At 32.4% G+C, this 19,411-nt stretch overlaps 1 protein-coding gene across 1 annotated transcript in view; it reads left to right on the top strand.

The window, feature by feature from the left end:
* Positions 1 to 19,411, top strand: part of LOC111632565 (hypoxia up-regulated protein 1-like) — a 155,289-nt gene that overhangs the window by 41,421 nt on the left and 94,457 nt on the right. The window contains exons 4-7 of the mRNA XM_023377031.1: positions 8,417 to 8,448; positions 11,765 to 11,843; positions 17,659 to 17,890; positions 18,465 to 18,593. Coding sequence (XP_023232799.1) covers positions 8,417 to 8,448; positions 11,765 to 11,843; positions 17,659 to 17,890; positions 18,465 to 18,593 — 472 coding nt within the window. The remainder of the gene's footprint in view (positions 1 to 8,416; positions 8,449 to 11,764; positions 11,844 to 17,658; positions 17,891 to 18,464; positions 18,594 to 19,411) is intronic.

Raw genomic sequence — 19,411 nt, 5'->3', positions numbered from 1 at the left:
AATTATTTATTGACTTAGGCGCTGGCGGTTGATCGAGTCTTTTTCCTAAGGTTGCTAATTGTTTCGACAATTGCGCGATTTTTGCATCGAGAGCCGATTCTCTCCGCGAATTGACTTCTTCAGACTGTGAACTGCGACCCTCTACTGCATCGTCGACGCTGGCGACTACATTTCGTGTTTTTCCTACTAGCTGATCTATTGTTTCCTCGCGGATTGCTACTTTCAGCGCTTCCGCAAAGGTCGGCGGATCATGGGTCATCACCTGTCGCTTCAGCTTATCGTTCAGTCCGTGCAGAAATTGGACTCGCAACTTTTCATCCAATTCTCGCTGTTGACAGCGTTTGATAATTACGTTCTCCTGTTCACTCGCGCCTGTTTGCTCTATCATTGTAGCGCTGGCCAGGTTTTGCAATCGGACTGCGAATTCTTGTGCTTTTTCGTCTCTTTTCTGCATGCACGCGTGAAACTTCTGTACGCGTATCGAATATGGTTCTCGGTCAAATCGTTGAACCATTAACTTTTGGAAGGTCTGAAAGTCCGTTACGCATTTCATGCTGAGGTCATGCCACGCGAAGTCTCGGGCTATGCCTGCGAGCTTGCATTTGGCTATGCTCAGGCATTGTCTAGGCGTCCATCCCGCTAGACTCGCAATTTCTTCCAGCGTGTCAAAAAAATCCGTGACACGCCCTGTTTCACCCGAGAAGGTCGGGATCATTCCTCCAAACGCGGAAAAGGAGGAAAGAGAACCGCTATTGCCACCGTCTTGAGGTCGCGCGGGGACACTTGCATCTGCCTCCATCCTTCAACCCACTTTAAAGAAAAATTCTTTTGTCAGCGGAACTTACTTAAATTTTAGTGGGACTAAAATATCCGACTTCTGACACCAGTGTAAGTTCGCCGACTTCCGGGGGGAATCGTTCTTCCCGCGTCAGAATGATCTAGGGTCGAACGCGTGTGGGTGTGGTGGAGGAGACACAGATGACAAGAATCTAACAAAAACCCGTTTATTTTATACATAAAATTAAACTTACACCTAGGAACTAGAATTATCTAGATACAGTCGACTGTTTGGACGTCGTGGATGTTTGTCTCTCGTCACTCGGAGATGGGCCCCGGGGCTGCGGCAGGTAAGGAGACTTGTCGGGAGGTGTCGGCGGCACGGCTCTTTCGATGGACACTTGTGCGGACTCTGCGTTTCTGTGCGTCGACACACACAGAGAGTTTTCGCTCCGGACNCCGGGGGGAATCGTTAATCCCGCGTCAGAATGATCTAGGGTCGAACGCGTGTGGGTGTGGTGGAGGAGACACAGATGACAAGAATCTAACAAAAACCCGTTTATTTTATACATAAAATTAAACTTACACCTAGGAACTAGAATTATCTAGATACAGTCGACTGTTTGGACGTCGTGGATGTTCGTCTCTCGTCACTCGGAGATGGGCCCCGGGGCTGAGGCGGGTAAGGAGACTTGTAGGGAGGTGTCGGCGGCACGGCTCTTTCGATGGACACTTGTGCGGACTCTGCGTTTCTGTGCGTCGACACACACAGAGAGTTTTCGCTCCGGACTTTTTGGAGTGTAAGTACTCAGTAACACAGTTTACGGAAGAAGTCCCCTGTCCTTGAAGATCGGGGATTATATCAATCTCCGTTCTCCAATTTGTTTTCTGATTGGCTCCCTCGTCTGTTTCTAAGCGAAAAACGATTCCNGTAAATAAATATGTTGGTTGTCTTTATTTTTTGTGTATTCAGTGTACTGTATTGAACAAAATGGTTATGCGGCCTGCACTCATCATTCTTTCAGTTATCTGGCCTGCTGTGAAAAAAAGCTTGGTGATCCCTGATTTAGATGCTGAGAGTTCGAATGTTGAGTTACGAAAGTGATTTGCTAGTCACTTCAAGGGGTGGGAAATGTATTTGTTATCTTTGCATATATAATGTGATTTGTGATGTAAGTGACCAATAAAAATCAATATAGCAATTTGTCTGCTTTTCAGTTATCAAGAAGGTGTAATTTTTCAAATAGTTTGCTTTTTTCAATAAATCAGGGATGCACAACCTTTTGTGAAGAAGGGCCAAATTAGGATTAAGTTTACTGACTGGGGGCCAGACCTCCAAGCGATTAATGCGATGGCTGAGATTTGGATTCTGGCGGCAATCTTCTTTATGTCTGGTGTAATGGCAGATGTTGAAACAACCAGCAGATTTTCCAAATTCTCATTGGTTAACCTGTTCCGGTTTTCCACTTGTTTAAATTCATAAGTGAAAACTTGCAAGCTTGTTTGGCAGTACCTATGTATGCTTGTTCGCATACATAGGTACTGCCAAACATGCTTGCACAAAATCAAGCATTGTCTTTCAGTTTTGGAAATGATGTATCTGGCAGTTCTTTGTAGAATGTGAGGAGATTAGAATTTTTGAACTGTGATTTCAATTCATCACTGCACTGGATGTCTATCAACTCAAGTTGGACATCTGGAGGGGCATCTTCCACTTTCACATCAAATGGAGTTGAAAAAAGTTGCAGGTAGATCTTGTATTTCTGGAATTCACCAAACCTCTCATTGAATGATGTAAGGAGGGTGTTAACTTGGTCAGAGTAATCCATCTTCATATGTGGGTATTTCTCTTTCATGGCCTTGCAATGTGGAAAGTGTGTAAAGTTCTCTGATTGCATGTGGGACTTGAAAAGTGATAGTTTGGTCATAAATGCATTGATGTTACTTGTCAACTGAGAAACAAGTTGCATCTTTCCCTGCAATCTCAAATTAAGGTCGTTTAGATAAGCAGTAATGTCAGCAAGGAAAGCTAAATCACACTGCCATCTTTGTCCCTCCAAATTCCTTGTAGTGTTCCCCCGTTCTTTGAGGAAAGTGATAATAGGCCCCAATAGCTCCACAAATCTCTTGAGGACTGTTGCCTTGCTCAGCCAACGAACTTCAGTATACGTGGGCAGGTCAGCATAATCAGCATCTATTTCTTCAAGAAATGATGTGAAGAGTCGATGGTTGAGTCCATGACGGCGGATTAAGTTCACAGTATCATAGACATCTTTCAGCAGACGTTCAAATCCCAGCTTCTTTGCACAAAGTTGCTGTTGGTGAATTATGCAATGATACTGGACTAACTCCTTTTGCCTGTCCCCAAGGTAATTTTTCAGCAAGGTGAAAAATTAAAAATAATAATTTAATTTTAAATTTACGAAAAAAAGAATGTAAAAATAAAAGTAAATAAAAAGTTCCAATTAATTTACTACTTAAATAACCTAAATATATCTGTTTTCTTTCAAACAAAAGAAACCGCAGCTTTCTAGCTACACGGAATCATTTTACAACCCTCTTTGTTGACAAGTTTATGGCTTGACGCGGTTTGTAATAATTATTAAATCCAAAATATTTTAGTGCAAACGGCTTCCTTTTAGTCATAATGACTCTTCCAACTACAGTATTAATTTTCTTGGTCCAACTTAATAATAAATTTGATGCGAAAAAAATTTTTCTATTCTTAGTCTATGGAGAGATATTGTTGTAAACTTTTGGTTGTTATAGCTTTTTGTACCTTTCTTTTTTAACTCTGGTTAGTTTTTTCTAGTTTGAATGACATTAGGTTGACGAATAAGCATCTTTTCAGAAGAGATTGATTCAAATTTGACAATACCAATCAGAATCTAGAATGTAAACAAATCATAAAAAATCGTTATTTTCATAGTTTTTCAGCGCTATTTTCATTCATTTTTGTTATTTGACGCTATTTAGACGAATAAGCAAGTTTTTTGAAGCATAAAATTGAAGATTTTCCGCCAAAATAGAAACTTCCTGATAACATCGGAAATGACGTTCTAACATCATTTTATTTTATTTGATTCTTCAAAAAATTGTTATAATACTGTGTATTAGACTTAGAATATTTGATATCTAAACCAGAAAGTGTTAGCTAGAAATAGACTTATTTATAGAACACCCCCCCATTTCTCACTTCATGGAGTTATAAAACAGTTGGGTGCTAATGACTTTGTGAAAGGGAAAAGTTCTACACTTAGAAACTTCGAAAGAAGGGATTTGGCCTGTACCGTCCGCGGGCCGCATAAACATTGATAAGGGGCCATATGTGACCCGCGGGCCGCAGGTTGTGCACCCCTGAATAAATGATTACATTTTAGCCACCACAAAGTTGTTAAGATAATAAATGACTTCAAATTCAAGAATACTGAATATCTTCCCACATTTTAAAGTGGTTGGCAAATTGCCTTTGTAATAAGACCTTTGAACTTTCAACAATAGCATTAATGTAGTGAACTGTTTTAAGTTTTTTTATTACTACTATACTATCGTTCTTGTTCAATGAATGAATAACTTGGGATAAGTTTATGGTTTCTTGGTACCATACTTAATCCAACAATAACACAGAAGTTAATATTAATAAAGAACATGAATATATATGAGAATAATTGGTGATTGACAACTTAACCAGATTGGTCTTCTCTAACAGATAAAGTATTATTAAAATTTTTTTAACATGTTCTCCTTACCATTTTTATTTCCAGCCAGTCTTTATTCAACACTTAGTCAAAATTTGTTATTTGAAAGAGTATTTGAACTGATTCTTTATTTTCATTTTAAAATATTTTATACATAATTACAGTTTAACCCAATTATAATGTCATCGCATGTAACAACAACCCTAATATAATGTCAAATTTCTATCGGTTCCATGATTTTACTATAGTTTATACAACCGGCTTTCATGTGCGCTTTATAGATATCTATAAAGCACACATGAAAACCTGTTGTATAAACCATAGACGCATGCTGACTCATTGTCTACTGTGTGGAGGTCCTTTTACAATTACTATTTTATTAGATTTTACTATACTAGATAATATTAAAAACCACTTGTAACGATATAAAACCCTGTTTTAACATCATATTTAAAGCATTCCCAGATTTACAAAATTAGATTATGAATTTTATTTAAGAAAGAAAATACAGTACATGTACTACATGTTTAGTTTCTAGGGTCAGAGTCCACTTCCTAGAATGTCACCACCTGACTTCAGTGGGGTGAGGTTTGTCACATCTTTAAACGAAGTGACAATCGGGTTAGTTCGCATAGTTACTTGTTGTCATGATGATATCGTGTAATGACATGAATGATGTCTGAGAGATTTGAAGAAATTCAAAAATGGGATAGAGAACTTATTGGTAAACAAAAAAGTTTTACTCCTTGTCGATAATTGCCCAACACTTCAATATTAGAAAATTTAAAGAGCATTAAACTTGTATTCCTTCCTCCGAATTGTACTAGCATACTTCAGCAAATGGATCAAGGAATTATAAGAAGCCTTAAATCTCATTTCAGAAAATTTTTTTACAAAAATTTATTACAGATATGGAAAATAACAATAAAATGGCAATTTCTTTATTAGATGCAGTTGATTTTTTGGAAAAATGTTGATGTAGGGTTAGTTCGCTAATAATAGCAAACTGTTTTCACCATGCAAAATTGTGTAATAGTGAAACAGCTATTACATTTTAATTCTTGAAGTTAGACTGTTTACAAAAACATATTAATATTTTTGAGTCTATCATTAAATCCTTTTACACAAACCACAGAAGACACAGTTATATTGGTTAGAAGATAAAACTTCTTTAAATTAATATGTTTTTGTAAATAGTCTAACTTCAAGAATTAAAATATTGAAGAATATCCTGAGTTAACATTGAACATTGTGAACTTATGCAAATGAAGATGATGGACTCGTAACTACCACTAGACGGATGAACCAGTTATAAAATTTGGAAAAGGACTTGATGGTTGGTGAGAAGATTCTTAAGTTTTTAATGTAAAAAATGTCAGATCCTACAATAAAAGGCTGGCGTTTGATCATTTTTAAACATGTGAATTTTTACCTTTTATTATTTGTCTTTTAAAGAAGTTTTATCTTCTAACCAATATAACTGTGTCTTCTGTGGTTTGTGTAAAAGGATTTAATGATAGACTCGAAAATATTAATATGTTTTTGTAAATAGTCTAACTTCAAGAATTAAAATATTGAAGAATATCCTGAATTAACATTGAACATTGTGAGCTATTACATTTATGAATGATGACAATAATGAGGATGATGACATTCCTCTGTCAGAATTAATTAAAACACTTCAAAGTTCAGAAAACAGTGAATTTTTGTTTTCTGCTGCTACTGAATATGAGAGTGTAGATGAAGATTTAATAACATCCGAATTTTATACAAATGCAGATATTGTTCAGACAAAAAAAATGATAATGAAGATGAAACATCAGACAGAGAAAATGTAGTGCTGTCACCAGGAAAGCATGTAATGCAATAAGATTATTGAAAATGTTTACAGGTCTCTGAAAACTTCATTGGAAATAATGAACAAAGTTTATGATTTAGAAAATGACATTGATAAACAAGTTTTAGGTGAAAAATGCCTACAATCTAAAATAATAACCGACTTTTTTTTAAAATATTGTTATTGTATCTTTTTAATTAGCATACATTAATTTAACCTTTTGTTGCCTTTTGATTCAATGTTATTCTCAAAACCAGAAGTGTTGCCATTATTGAAACTTGAGACAAATAAAAATTTCTTATAAAAGGTAATTTTTGAAATTTTTAATTACATCATTGTAAACTTAGACATAATAATGTAAATAAAGTAGATTTAAACATTTAGTTTGCACTTTTATAATACAATATACTGTATTACCATTAAGAAATACAGTATTTTATGGTAATACATATGATGTTAAATTAGAATGGATTTTATAATAGATCCTTAAACACATGTGGTACTTTTTATGAGACTGAAATTATGATGCTGTAGATAACGACACTTAGCTATAATGTCAAAAAATTGCCAGTCCCATGGATGACGTTATAATCGAGTTAAACTGTAATTGTTTCAGAATATTGAATGCAATACATTGTGTTTTTGTAAGGTTGGTTATGGATGACTGCATCCATTAAAGGTAAATTTAATAGATATGCTATTTGAAGGGACTGGGGATTGTAAAAATGTCTGTTAAATAGAGGTGTCTGCTATTCAGGAGTGTTCCTTAATGATTTCACTGTACATAGTAATATAGTATTTAGAAATGGTGTTTTTATTACAGAAATAAAAACCAGAAAGATGACAACAGATATCACTATGTTTTGCAACAGGATAAACACAAACAGAACAAGGAATCATTTTTCTTATTGCTTTTCTCCATTACAAATAAAAAAATTAACATGCACAGTAAATGTTGTGTGTGTATTTGCATGAATCAGATGGGACATGAACTAGGAAAAAAATAAATTAGTCAAAGCAAGTACTAACTGCATTAAGCCTAAAACTATTTATCTAGTTAGGTCAATTTTATCTTGTTTTATGTTGAAGACGTGGCTGCAAGGATGCAAACAAGGATGTTTTCTTGTAGCCACCTCTTCTGGAACACTGTGCAACTGTGCAAATCTTTTTAAACTATTTCTGCTGTGAATGCTAAGATAGCCTTTTAAATCATATCTATTATGGGTTTGGTTATGCCCACCTTGGGTAACTGAGTTGAGGGATAGAACACTAAATATGTTGAATAACCCACTCATGAAAAACTGAAGTTTCTGATCTCAAACCTGGGTCCTTCAGGATGGCAAGTTCATGCCTTTACTGCCTCAGCCATCCTGTCATTGCCACATAAGATATGTATTCAAAAGATAGTAGTAACTTGTCATCATCTCTGGTTTTTATTTCTCTTGTTAAATTTTTCAGATGGCTGAAAAGGTACTTTTCTGAAAAATTGTTTGCCTCCAAAAACAATTTGATTTGTTTAACCTTTGTTAACAAAACTCTTTGAATGCAAATTCAATTCAGAATTTACATTTTGAAGAACTTTAAATGTAAAAATTTCTATCTTGCAATTAGATTATTTGAATTGAGACTGAATTATTGTATTAAGACATTTATTATAGTTTTCAAATAAATATTAATGGCAATGATGATGTACAGTACAATTGTATATTATAATTACCATGAAAAAATATGCAAATAGAAATTATTAGTAAAATGGTCATGTGACTGAAATTTTAAGAATATTTTTGACACACAATATTTATAGGACTGAGTTAAAATTTCAAGCATTTTTTTGTAAATTTACTGGAATATCTAAAATTTAAATACAGTAAATAGTTCATTGTAATTTTTATTTATTGCTTATAAGCACATTATGTATTGATAGTATATAAGATTCAGCTTTTCTATTTTAAACAAAAATAAAAGAATTATATTGTTGATTTTCTATATTTTATTGGAAATTTTTTTAAAACTTTTTACGGCAGATGTTTTGATAAGATATTACTGTTTACAAAATACAAATTTCTTTTTACTAAAAAATTTCATGTATTTTTTTTTTCTTTAGCCTGGTGTGCCTATGGAAATTGCTTTGAATCAGTAAGTATTAATTAGAACTAAATTTGTTTATAAAAAACTATAATTATATTTAATAAATAAATATATAACTAATATAATAAATAAATGTATATTTAATATGTATATACAGTGGGTGATCGGTTAACGAACACAATCCGTTCCAAGACTTTGTTCGCTACCTAAATTGTTCATTAACTGATTATTGATTTACCATAGGTTTTTATGGGAATTTCATTCATTTGTTCTGGACACTCCAAAAAATAAAAAAATATATATTTTCTTACTACATTTATTTATATGTAATAGTAAAAATACATATTTAATACAGTCTTGTGTTTGTGGGGAAAATTTAATTAAAGAAATTAAAAATAAAAGAAATTAAAATTAAAGAAATCTGTCCAATGTTGATTGCTTTTTCTCTCTTCAGGATTTTTCAGAAGTCATTGTAATTGTAGAGCTCCACAAGCTTATCATCCTCATTCTGGTTTGGATACCATTTGGATGACTGTTCTGATATCCTCCCACTTCTTCAAAAGTGGGAGGATGTCAGAACAACAATCAGAACTTCTTCAATCTTTAATATTAATTGCAGATGTCAGCATTGATCCTCTTTTGTCTTCCTCTTTTTCAGAAGAAAACACATCTTGCTGAGTTTCTTGGTGTTCTTCATTTAAGAGTTCTTGAAGTTCTGTCATCACATCAGTTTCAGGTTCCATTATGAGCTCTTCAATGCTCTTTATTTCTCAGATGTAATTTTCTTTACTCGTTTATCTGCTTGAGACTTCTTGCTATATCTTTCTTAGCTAAGATTGGGCTTACTGTAGACCTGTTCAAGCCATACTGCCTAGCAACATCAGACATCTTGTGTCCACTCTACCTTGGCTATTATTTCTTGCTTGGTTTCTATGGTGAGCATAGTTCTTGAAATTCCACTCTGTATTTAACGCCTCATAGTCTGAAGTTTTGGAAGAAGTTTTGATTGAAATTCCACTATTTTTAGGCTACATAATATTATCAGTTTCTTTTTTAAATAAAAATTCCAGCAAAGGACTTACAAAAATTCAGAGAACAAAAATCAACTAGTGCACAAAAAAATTATGTAAATGTGAGGCCCAGGTGAAATTCAAAATTTGGTATTAAAATGTTAACAAGTATTCGATGGGACAGTTAAACTCTCACCTTTCGTAAATTAAAATTGACACAAAACTTAACGAGTACCTGCCTGACAGTCTTGCGAGACTATAAAAAATTTTGTCAGAAAGGTAAACAAAAGGCTGAAATTACAAGGGAGAGTTTCAAAATTCAGAGGAATACTATTTGATTGGTATCGGGTTGACATCTTCAGAGCTCTGAAAGATTTCAAATTGTCACCTGAAGACCAATCAATATTCACTATTTTACATTGCTTCTTTTTGTGTTTGTCTGAACATAAAAATCTTTTGCGAAAGTGTTTGTTATCCGATTTGCTTTTGTCGCAGACTGACCAAATGTTAACTGATTACCCACTGTATGTATGTATGTATGTATGTATGTATATATATACAGTCTGTATCAGACTCTTGAGGGACAGAACAACTCTTCCTTAGTAGACAGGTTTCCACTATATACAGGTTGCCTACTATAGGTATCCCTTAATGCAATTAATAAATTTCTTGATGTGTATCGTGTATATCAAAATCTCATTAATCAAATACAATGGAATCTTGGTTGACACAAAAATTGAGCAATCATCACCCATTAGAATAAATTTTCAGTTAATAACAAATATTTTTATTTTAACTTTAAATTTTTCATTCATCCATAAAAAGTTCTCAAAGATAAAGATGAATAACTAGTTGAAAAATAAAATAAAACTTTATAGCTGCCTGCCTTCATTAGGCAAAATTATACTCAATTCACTTTGTTTTCTTCATAAGTTGGGGGGAAACTTGCATGTTGTGAACACAATCATCAACATGTTTTACAACTGTTTCAAGTGGATGAAGTGTTTCAACAATATGCATCTGTGACACAGTGATTTGTTGCAAATTCACAAATTTAATTTGTCAATCTTTAACAATTTCTTCCCTCAATTTCTTTTCAATAGCTTCTGAAGGCCTATAGATTTTGTATCTTTTAGTTCAAAACCTTGATTTCAAAGAAAAATTTGAAGAATTTGTGATTTTTTTTAGTTAATAAATTTTATGAAAAATTTTTATGATCGAATACTTAAATACATTTCTCAAAAAAAAAAAAATTTGTTTTTGAAGCCCACTTTTTTACTTACATTTTTCTGTTTATAGAATAGTTAATATACATAATTATTAATGGATCCCAAATGTTGGTTTAGGAAATAGAATTGTTGTGTTTTTCCCTTGCATAGGCTGTGAAATCTTTTTCCACAGTCCATCAAGTCCAACTGCATTTACTACAGACAGTCTGAACCATTTTGATAACACAGACTGTACAGACTGTATGTTATGAAGTATGTCAGAAAATAAAGTACGGCACTATTTGCCATTCTGATTATCCACATGAGCACTGACAAATGTCATTACAATCAGTGTGAACATTTACTTTATGGGTATACCATTTATCACCAGTTCACATTATGCCAGTTGCTGATTTATTTTGCCAGAGTGATAAAAATACAGTAGAACCCCTCTAGTCTGCCCTCGGCTAGTCCGTCACTCCAGTTAATCCGACCATGGTTGGAGTCGAGAAACTTGTCCCAACTCGTCGGTGACTCACTGTTTGTGGCGTTTTTCTGTGTTCGTTACAGTATATGTTTTACATTGTGTGTACATGTACAGTTTTGTGTGTGTTTTCAACATGTCAGGAGTGAAATGTAAACACGTTACTCTTTCATTAAATGAAGAAAAATTAGCAATGCTACAAAGACTGGACAAAGGGGAAGATTGTTTATTTTAGTTTTTTCTGATAATCCGACCTTTTTTGCATTTCGACCATACCCCCAGTCTCAAAGGTGACGGATTAGAGAGGTTCTACTCTATTCCCATATAGTAAAATGTGCACTGTGTAGAAGAAGACCTGCTTTATTTGTTACTTTATTTGTCATTGTAAGGATGTTTTTGGTAATTACTAATGAAGTTTTTCAATTGAAAATATTTGTTAATTGTAATGACTTTATTAAGTTGAAGTAGTACGCATTTTGCAATTCCATCAAACACCTTTATTATGTGTGATTCAGCTTTTTGTATTTCTGAAGATAACATAGATCATTTTTCTCAATTAGAGAGATATAAATTTATATTTTAATGTTTTTATTTCATGATTATATTTTTTTTCTAAATTCATTTAACAGTATTTAATTCTTAAGACATTAATTTTTATTTAGTGAATCTCAGAGGAAAACACCTGTCATAGTGGCTTTTAGAGATAATGAACGTTATTTGGGAGAAAGTGCATCAACTATTGTAAGTAAAATGTATTATTCAGTTTTACTGTATTCCTTAATAAATAAAATTTTAAAAACAATATTTTCCATATTTATAAGTTAAATAATTAAGTTGCTGTTAGTTGAGTTTTTTGGAGGGTAATTATTATTTGATCACAAGGAAAGTATAAAATGTACTATTTTGTTATAAATTTCAATTATTAGGTAGTATTTATAACAAAATATGAAGATTTGCTAATATTAGAATGCCTTATTAATGTTTGTATATAATTAAAATTTTTTTTTGCTAATGATATTGTTCAATTTTAATTTTAAGGCTGTCAGAAAAAGTTACCATTTATTCACTTTTTCACTATTCTGGAATATGGTTTTTATAGGCTACTTTGGCCACCTAAATTTAAAAAATTTTATTTAAATTTTTAAAGTAAATTCTTTAAAAGAAAATTTTTAAAATTTAGGTGGCCAAAGTAGTCTATAAAGTTGTCAGTTGTCAAAAGCTGTATTCTAGAACAGTGAAAGTGAATAAATAGTACTGTTTTTCTGATTCAATTTTGTTTTTGTTTATTTTACATTAGTTACTACATATTGAGAGAGTTTTTCTTATCTTCAACAAATTTAATTAAAAAAAGTTATTGTATTATTGTGCCTTGTCACTGCAACCAATGCTTTCTGTTCACTGCAGTTGTTTTTAATTCATAAGTTTGGAACCCTATAGAAGCATTGACCTTTTCCAGATATTTTTTTCCTTGATTTTCTTCTTTCTTTCTGAGAATTTTGCCTTCAAGAATAACATTTAGGAAATTATTGTGCCTAATAATATGACCTATAAAGGTAATTTTTCTTTTCCCTATTTCCTGTATTAACTTCCTTTGTTCTTCCACTTCCCTCAAATTGCTTCATTTGTTTTCTATTCAGTCCAGCTTGTTTTGTTTACTCTCCTCCATATCCACATTTTAGCTGCCTCCAGATAGGTCATTTCTAACTTTTCTTGTGTCCAGCATTCATTTCCATAAGTAAGTGGGCTGTCTTGTCTTATACCATTTTTTATCTTTGCTTCTCTCTTCACCCCCATTGATATTTATATATGTATGCTGGTTCTTGTATAATTGGTAAATTATCCTTTTATTCCTTTAATATAAGATTGTTTTACTTTTATAACCACTTAAAAGAGGTTTTTGGGCGAATAAACTGAAATGTTATATCCTTTGAGTCTAATATTCACCCAAGTTCAAGAGTTTCTCAAAAGACAATTAATTCTTTCAGATATTAAATAAAATATCTGAGAATTAATTGTCTTTTTGAAGGACATAACTTTTCAGTTTATTCATCAAAAAATTTCTTATAAGTGGTTATAAAAGTGAATGATTATATTTGGCAAATATTGCTAATTTTAACTTTGTATTAAGATAGCCTTCTTCGTAGTTTTAAACAGCAGATCTCATTTCACTGTATCAAATGCCTTCTCTAGATCTATGAATATGAGATATACTTTTCTGTTTGTTTTTAAGCTTCTTTTTAGAATTATTTGCAGTGCAAAGTTAGCTTTTCTTGTACCTTTACTTGCCTGGAAGCTGAACTGATCTTCTTCCAAGTAATCATCTATTTTACATTGTATTATGCCTTTTACTGTGTGTAGTTGCATTTTTGAGATGTGTGATAACTTCAAATCTCCAAACTGTTAATCAGCTAAGTTTACTTTGACATTTCAATTCCCAAAAATAATGTATAAAAAAGTTATTTATCCTGAATTCAAATTATAAATTTAAATATTAAAATAGTAAATCAACATCTGTTGTTTTTGTTATTTAAATTAATTCCTGGTAAGTTTTTAAGTTTAGTATGAAATTCTTATCTCTGTCTGTTTATACAGGATGCTTAAAAACTATAAATTAAAAATTATCAAATTGCTTTTCTCAAAATGCTTGAGATAAATATAGGGCTTTGCCCATACCACCTGCTTTACTCACTTGTTCAAAAATTTTGTGATAATTTATCAATTCCTAACGTTGCTGCTTTTATTTATTTTTTATCTTTTTTATGTACATAACACATCCATGAATAATGTCTTGTGCATTTTAATCTAATTATATATATTTGTGCATGCGTGCGTGCATGTGGGGAGCTAGTGTCTGAGCAGAACTCTGAGTTGTTGGTAGATAAGTGGGAGAGGCCCAATTGTTTTTTTTTATTTTTTTAGAGAAAGGTTCTTGCATAAAATGCTCTTTATCTCCAATGATTCAGAAACAACTTGTAGACCCCCCCTACAAGCAGTGGTAAGTGCTTGCAGAGGCCTACAAGAAGCTAAACAGATACACTGCTGCCATCATCAGTGAGATAGCATGATGGCAGCAGTGTATCTGAGTGTTGGAATTTGGTGGTAGCCTCTGAGGGTTTTGGATATCAGTGTGATTCAGGCTGTGGTCTGCACATAGGTGGATGCAGAAATGCTATGCAGCCTGTGGTATATTTACTGCTTTCCCCTATGGGTTTCATTCAAAAATTTTATAATGTTTCATTGATTCCTGGTACCACCATTTCTATCTTTCATTTATTATATCATATAGGTTCAACCTAGAGATCACTCAAAGTTCTTAACAGAACACGGAGCCAATATAGATAAGGGGAGGCAAACTACTGCCCTCTTGATATATGCAGGAAAGGAGGAAGTTAAAAACTTGATTTACAACTTGCTACATTATGTGGGGGCCGAGGGGGGGAGAAATTAAAAAAAATCTCGATGAACGATAATAGGCGATATATATCGTCATCGTCTCCCTTGCCGTTTGGATTGCCGAGCGGTAACAATTAACGATGTGTGGAAGCAGTTGAGTCAGAGATAGATGCTTCGTTTACAAACAACACAACTGTTTATTAAACACGAAAGAAGCTTACAAGATTACTGCGATCTTGGAAGTTCTGCGGCGGCTGCGGCCTCTGGGTCTTCCTCTCCTTTCCAAGATAGTCCCATTTTGAAGTAGTGTCCCTTGTTCGCGAATGAACTATTTCATCACGTCTCGACGACTCCGGGACGATGCGGTCGACTTCCATTGATGGAAAGATGTCGATCCGAGGTCGGGAGATGGTGACGAAGATGGGTGTGAGACACACACACAACAACAGATCCGTCACTTGGAACTTTCGGGAGAAGAAGCCGTTGCATCCCCGAATTTCCGGGGTTTTATCTGTTTTCTCTCAGATTCCCCTTTCCGATTGGTCTCCCGTCGTCACCTGATGACAATTCAAAACCTTTCAGGGGCGCGGGAGAGATCAAAATCGAAGTTTAATTCGATCTCCAACCGGAAATGGTCGACGGACTTACATTCTTCTATTGTTTAAAAGTTAGCGTCGCGTTTTCATATCATAAAAATCTATTTCTAACTACTATATATTTTTTCTCTAAAACAATTATTTTAACACGAATTTTAGTGAGTGTTCGGACCTGTCCAGAGCCTCACAATTAATTAGAACAACGGCAAACACAGACTAATTCAAAATACTAGAGGTGATTGAGACTTTTACAGCAGAGAAGTGTGAGGTTCCAAAAATAGGTTGAAATTAAAAATCATAAAAGTTTATTAAAATGAAACTAGAAAAACTTCTATTGTTAAAACCGATCAAAGTCATATGAACAAAGACAAGGAAAAAAAAACTATTAATATCAAACACAATGCAATAGATGTAAATGGAATGTTACCAGTAGAAATGGACCTTTGACAATGTGCTCATATACAAGCAATTAGACCATAAAAATTTTGAAAAAGGAAAAGGTTAATTAATGATAAAAAAGGACATTGCGTCAAGTCCATTAAAATTCTAAAACATCATAGACTAGACAACAAAGAGGTAAATATGAGCGCAGGTTTCAAAGTTCCATCAGCACCTTTCGTCCAGATTTAACAGATGGTGTTGGGTAGATTTTCCAAAGTGGACCTTTCTTGTGACCCAAACAGGTATTGTCTTTCGCTTAGGGACAGACAAGGGACCAATCAGGAAGTGAGAAAAAGGGACGTGGAACCAATCAGAAGGACAAAAGAAAGAATGGAGATTGATATAATCCCCAATCTTCAAGAACACTCACTTTCCATAAACTATGCAAACTATGCACCTACACATGGTTAGTCAACACGAAAAAATGCGGTTTTCTGTCCATTGTGCCCAACCTGTAACCTGTGCCACTGCGGACTCAGACTGCCAATCGATAGTCTCCCCACCTGCCATTGCTTCGGGACCACCTTTGATCAATGAACAAGAAACAACTTTGATGCCCAGGATGTCAGAACAATGAATTGTTTAAAGAAACTATTTTTTTTTTCTAGTGTAAGTTTATTTCATGTAAAGTAAATGGTTTTTTTGGATACTTGTCATCTTTGTCTCCATTGCCACTACCCAGATAGGAAAGGATCCTAGACCATCACTGACACGAAATTAACTGATTTTCCCTAAAAGTCAGCTTACTTACAGAAGCAGGAATCAAGTATAAACTTTAAAGAGGAGAGATGTATTTCAAAAGTGTGGCAAGCCTTCTTTGAAACAATTATGAAAATGGTTTTAGGTCTTTTACACTTGACACATTCTATTGGTTGATTCTGGAAGATTTAAATTCAAATTTATGTGTGATCTCTTTTGCATTTGACATATTAGAACATTGAAACTTCAGAAGTTTTATCGGTTTGAAATTTTTCACCTGAAGCAGGTTCTTAGAAGTAGACCGAAAACTTTTGTTTTTCTGAAAAATCAGCTGGGTGAATATCAAGATAGTGAGTTTTTATAGTATGAAAAAGCAGATAGATACTTTGAACTTATGGAATCAATAAGGAGAAGCTTAAATTATTTCAAAATGACACTTATCTTTTTTCCAAACTATATGGTTAAGTTTTCTTGACTATTATTCATCCAACTTAGCTGAGACCACCACTGCAACTAGGCATGTGCAAACTAAACTAGTCTATTTGTAAAATAAGGATAACATTTTTTCTGATACAGAAGGGAATATTTGTGTAGGAGTGCTGTCTTTAGAAGAAGAAAAATACTTTTGAGTGACATATCACTTTCTTCCAATGAAAATTTATTTTTTTCTTTTAAAACTAGCAGTAATTTAGGAATTGATGGGACTTTCTTCTCTTCAACTTAGAAACCAAGGATTGTTCCTCCTAATCATGTAACAATCTGGAATGTCCTCCTTTGAACTCTTTATCGATGTAGTAAAATTTGGCTCATCTTCAGTGCCTGTATTCCAACAGATCATTTTTTTTTATTATTGACAATGACATCCCAGTAATTTGTGCACTTTATGTGCAAATAAGATTACAGGAGTATCATTGATTAATGGAGTAATAAGAACAGGAATGATAAAATCGCCATTTTTGACTTCTCTCTTACAGAATTGAATAATATATCAAGTCTGTTTTTGTTCCACTGTGAAAGGGTTTATGTAATATACCCTCCATGGTAAAATAAGAAAATACAAATAAATTAAAAAAAACAAAAGACGATGAAAAGACAAATCTCATACTAAATTCACTACTACTAATAAATAAGTATTTCAGCACAGCTTCTTTTCTACAAAATGCCAGTGACAAGCATGCCTAAGCTGGCTGAAATAGCTTGTTAAATCCAAATATAACCACCTAAGTTTTTTTTAAATTTTGATTGTATGTTAAATATTTATATATATCCAAGTATATGAAATATATGTTCATGAGCAATAGTTTTTTCTATAGCTTTCTTACTTAAATAATCTACATTTGATTATTATTGTATATTGTACTATTACTTGAAACATTAAAAATTATGGTTATCACAACTTATTAAGTATCAAATATTTATTTTTGTAGAGAGTACGTTTTCCTGATAAAGCATATTCACACTTCTTGGAATTATTAGGTAAAAAAGCGGATAGCCCAATAGTCCAGTTATTTAAAAGAAATTTTCCTTATTATAATATAACCACTCATGAGAAAAGAGGAACAGTTATACTTCATCATCCTGACAACATGAGTTTCTTACCAGAAGAATTAGTTGCAATGATTTTAAGACATGCACAAGAAATAGCAACTTCTGCAGCAGGTAATACATAAAATGTAAACTAAAATTTTCATAAAACTAAATTTATTTGTTATATAAATTTTATTAAACTTTAAATATTAATTTATATCTAATAATTAATTAGTTTGTATTGTTTAGAAAAGAACCAAACCCAATTTATTATTAATAGCCAAATCCTTTGCTGGTTTCCTGAGTTGAGACATGTGGAATGCTGGGACATAATGTCACAGCCTTTCCATACAGTTATATAGTTATATGATGGAAATTATATATAGTTATATGATGGAAATTAATACAGATCTGGAAGCAAAGATCATACAGAGGTTACTAATTATCTATAAACTGAACTATGTAGTAATTAATTTAATTGCAATTTGGCTATTCGTTTTGGATTATCAGTTTTAAATTTATATATTTCAGAAATTGTAATGCTGGAAAATCTATTAATTTAAAATTGTTCAATTGATGTAATAACAAAAATAAATGATGTAATAACAAAAATAAATGATATTTTACAAAAGTCTAATTTAGTATTTTTTAATTATTTTAAATCTCTTACATTGATGGTTTTTTTTTTTTTCCTTCTTCTTTTTAGGTCAGCCAGTTAAAGATGCTGTAATAACTGTGCCTCCTTATTTTAATCAAGCCGAGAGGCGTGCAGTTTTGCAAGCAGCTGATTTAGCTGGTATTAAAGTTCTTCAAATCATTAATTCTAATACAGCAGGTATTTATGAATTTTTACAGTGTTTTAATTTAGAATTGCTAATTTATGAAAATAAAACAAATAAAAAAAACTTCAGTAAATAAAAATGAAAAGGTTTGAAAAATATGCTTTCTAATAATAAATATCTTATGTAAAAGCAAAACTCTTATGAAAAAAATGTAGATTAATTAATTGAAAAATAAATTTTTATTTACTACATATAAATTAAAAAATACAGTTCTATAATCCAACATCATCAATACATATTTCCAGATTACAGATTTTTTATTATTATATATAACCATAAATTTTTGTTTTTATTAAATGTTTTTACAGTTGATTTTGTGAATTTATTCAATTACCATGCATGAATATAAGAAATGATGCTAACAATTTTTTGCATTTAAAACAATAATTTGTAAACAAATTTAATAGAGGCATCACAAACTTGATAGTCTACTTGATATACTTCATGTATAAATGTGTAAATGTAGAAAAAGTTATTCTCATTAAATATATATAAAATTAATGAATTTCTTGCTTTGAATGAAAAAAATCTGTTTTTAGAAAGTTTGAGTTGTAAATAGGTATAATTTTTTAGATTTCTCCAAATTATAATTTTTTATAAGTACAGGTAACCCCCGTATAACACGGTAGTTACGTTCCAAAAAATTGCCGTGTTATGCGAATCCGTGTTATACAAAACAAAGAACTAATACGAAAAGGAGGGTTAGGTTCCAAAAATTAAAAAACATGCTAGTATATTTTCATAATTAAGATAAATATCTTCATTAAAATTTTTTAAGTGATACATATTAATATAAATTAAACAATGTTTT

Source organism: Centruroides sculpturatus, unplaced genomic scaffold (genome assembly GCF_000671375.1).
Source record: "Centruroides sculpturatus isolate CEXI.00-Female unplaced genomic scaffold, Cexi_2.0 scaffold722, whole genome shotgun sequence".
Lineage (NCBI taxonomy): Eukaryota > Metazoa > Arthropoda > Arachnida > Scorpiones > Buthidae > Centruroides > Centruroides sculpturatus.
Note: the sequence above shows the minus strand (reverse complement) of the source record. Positions and strands in the feature narration are given on the sequence as shown.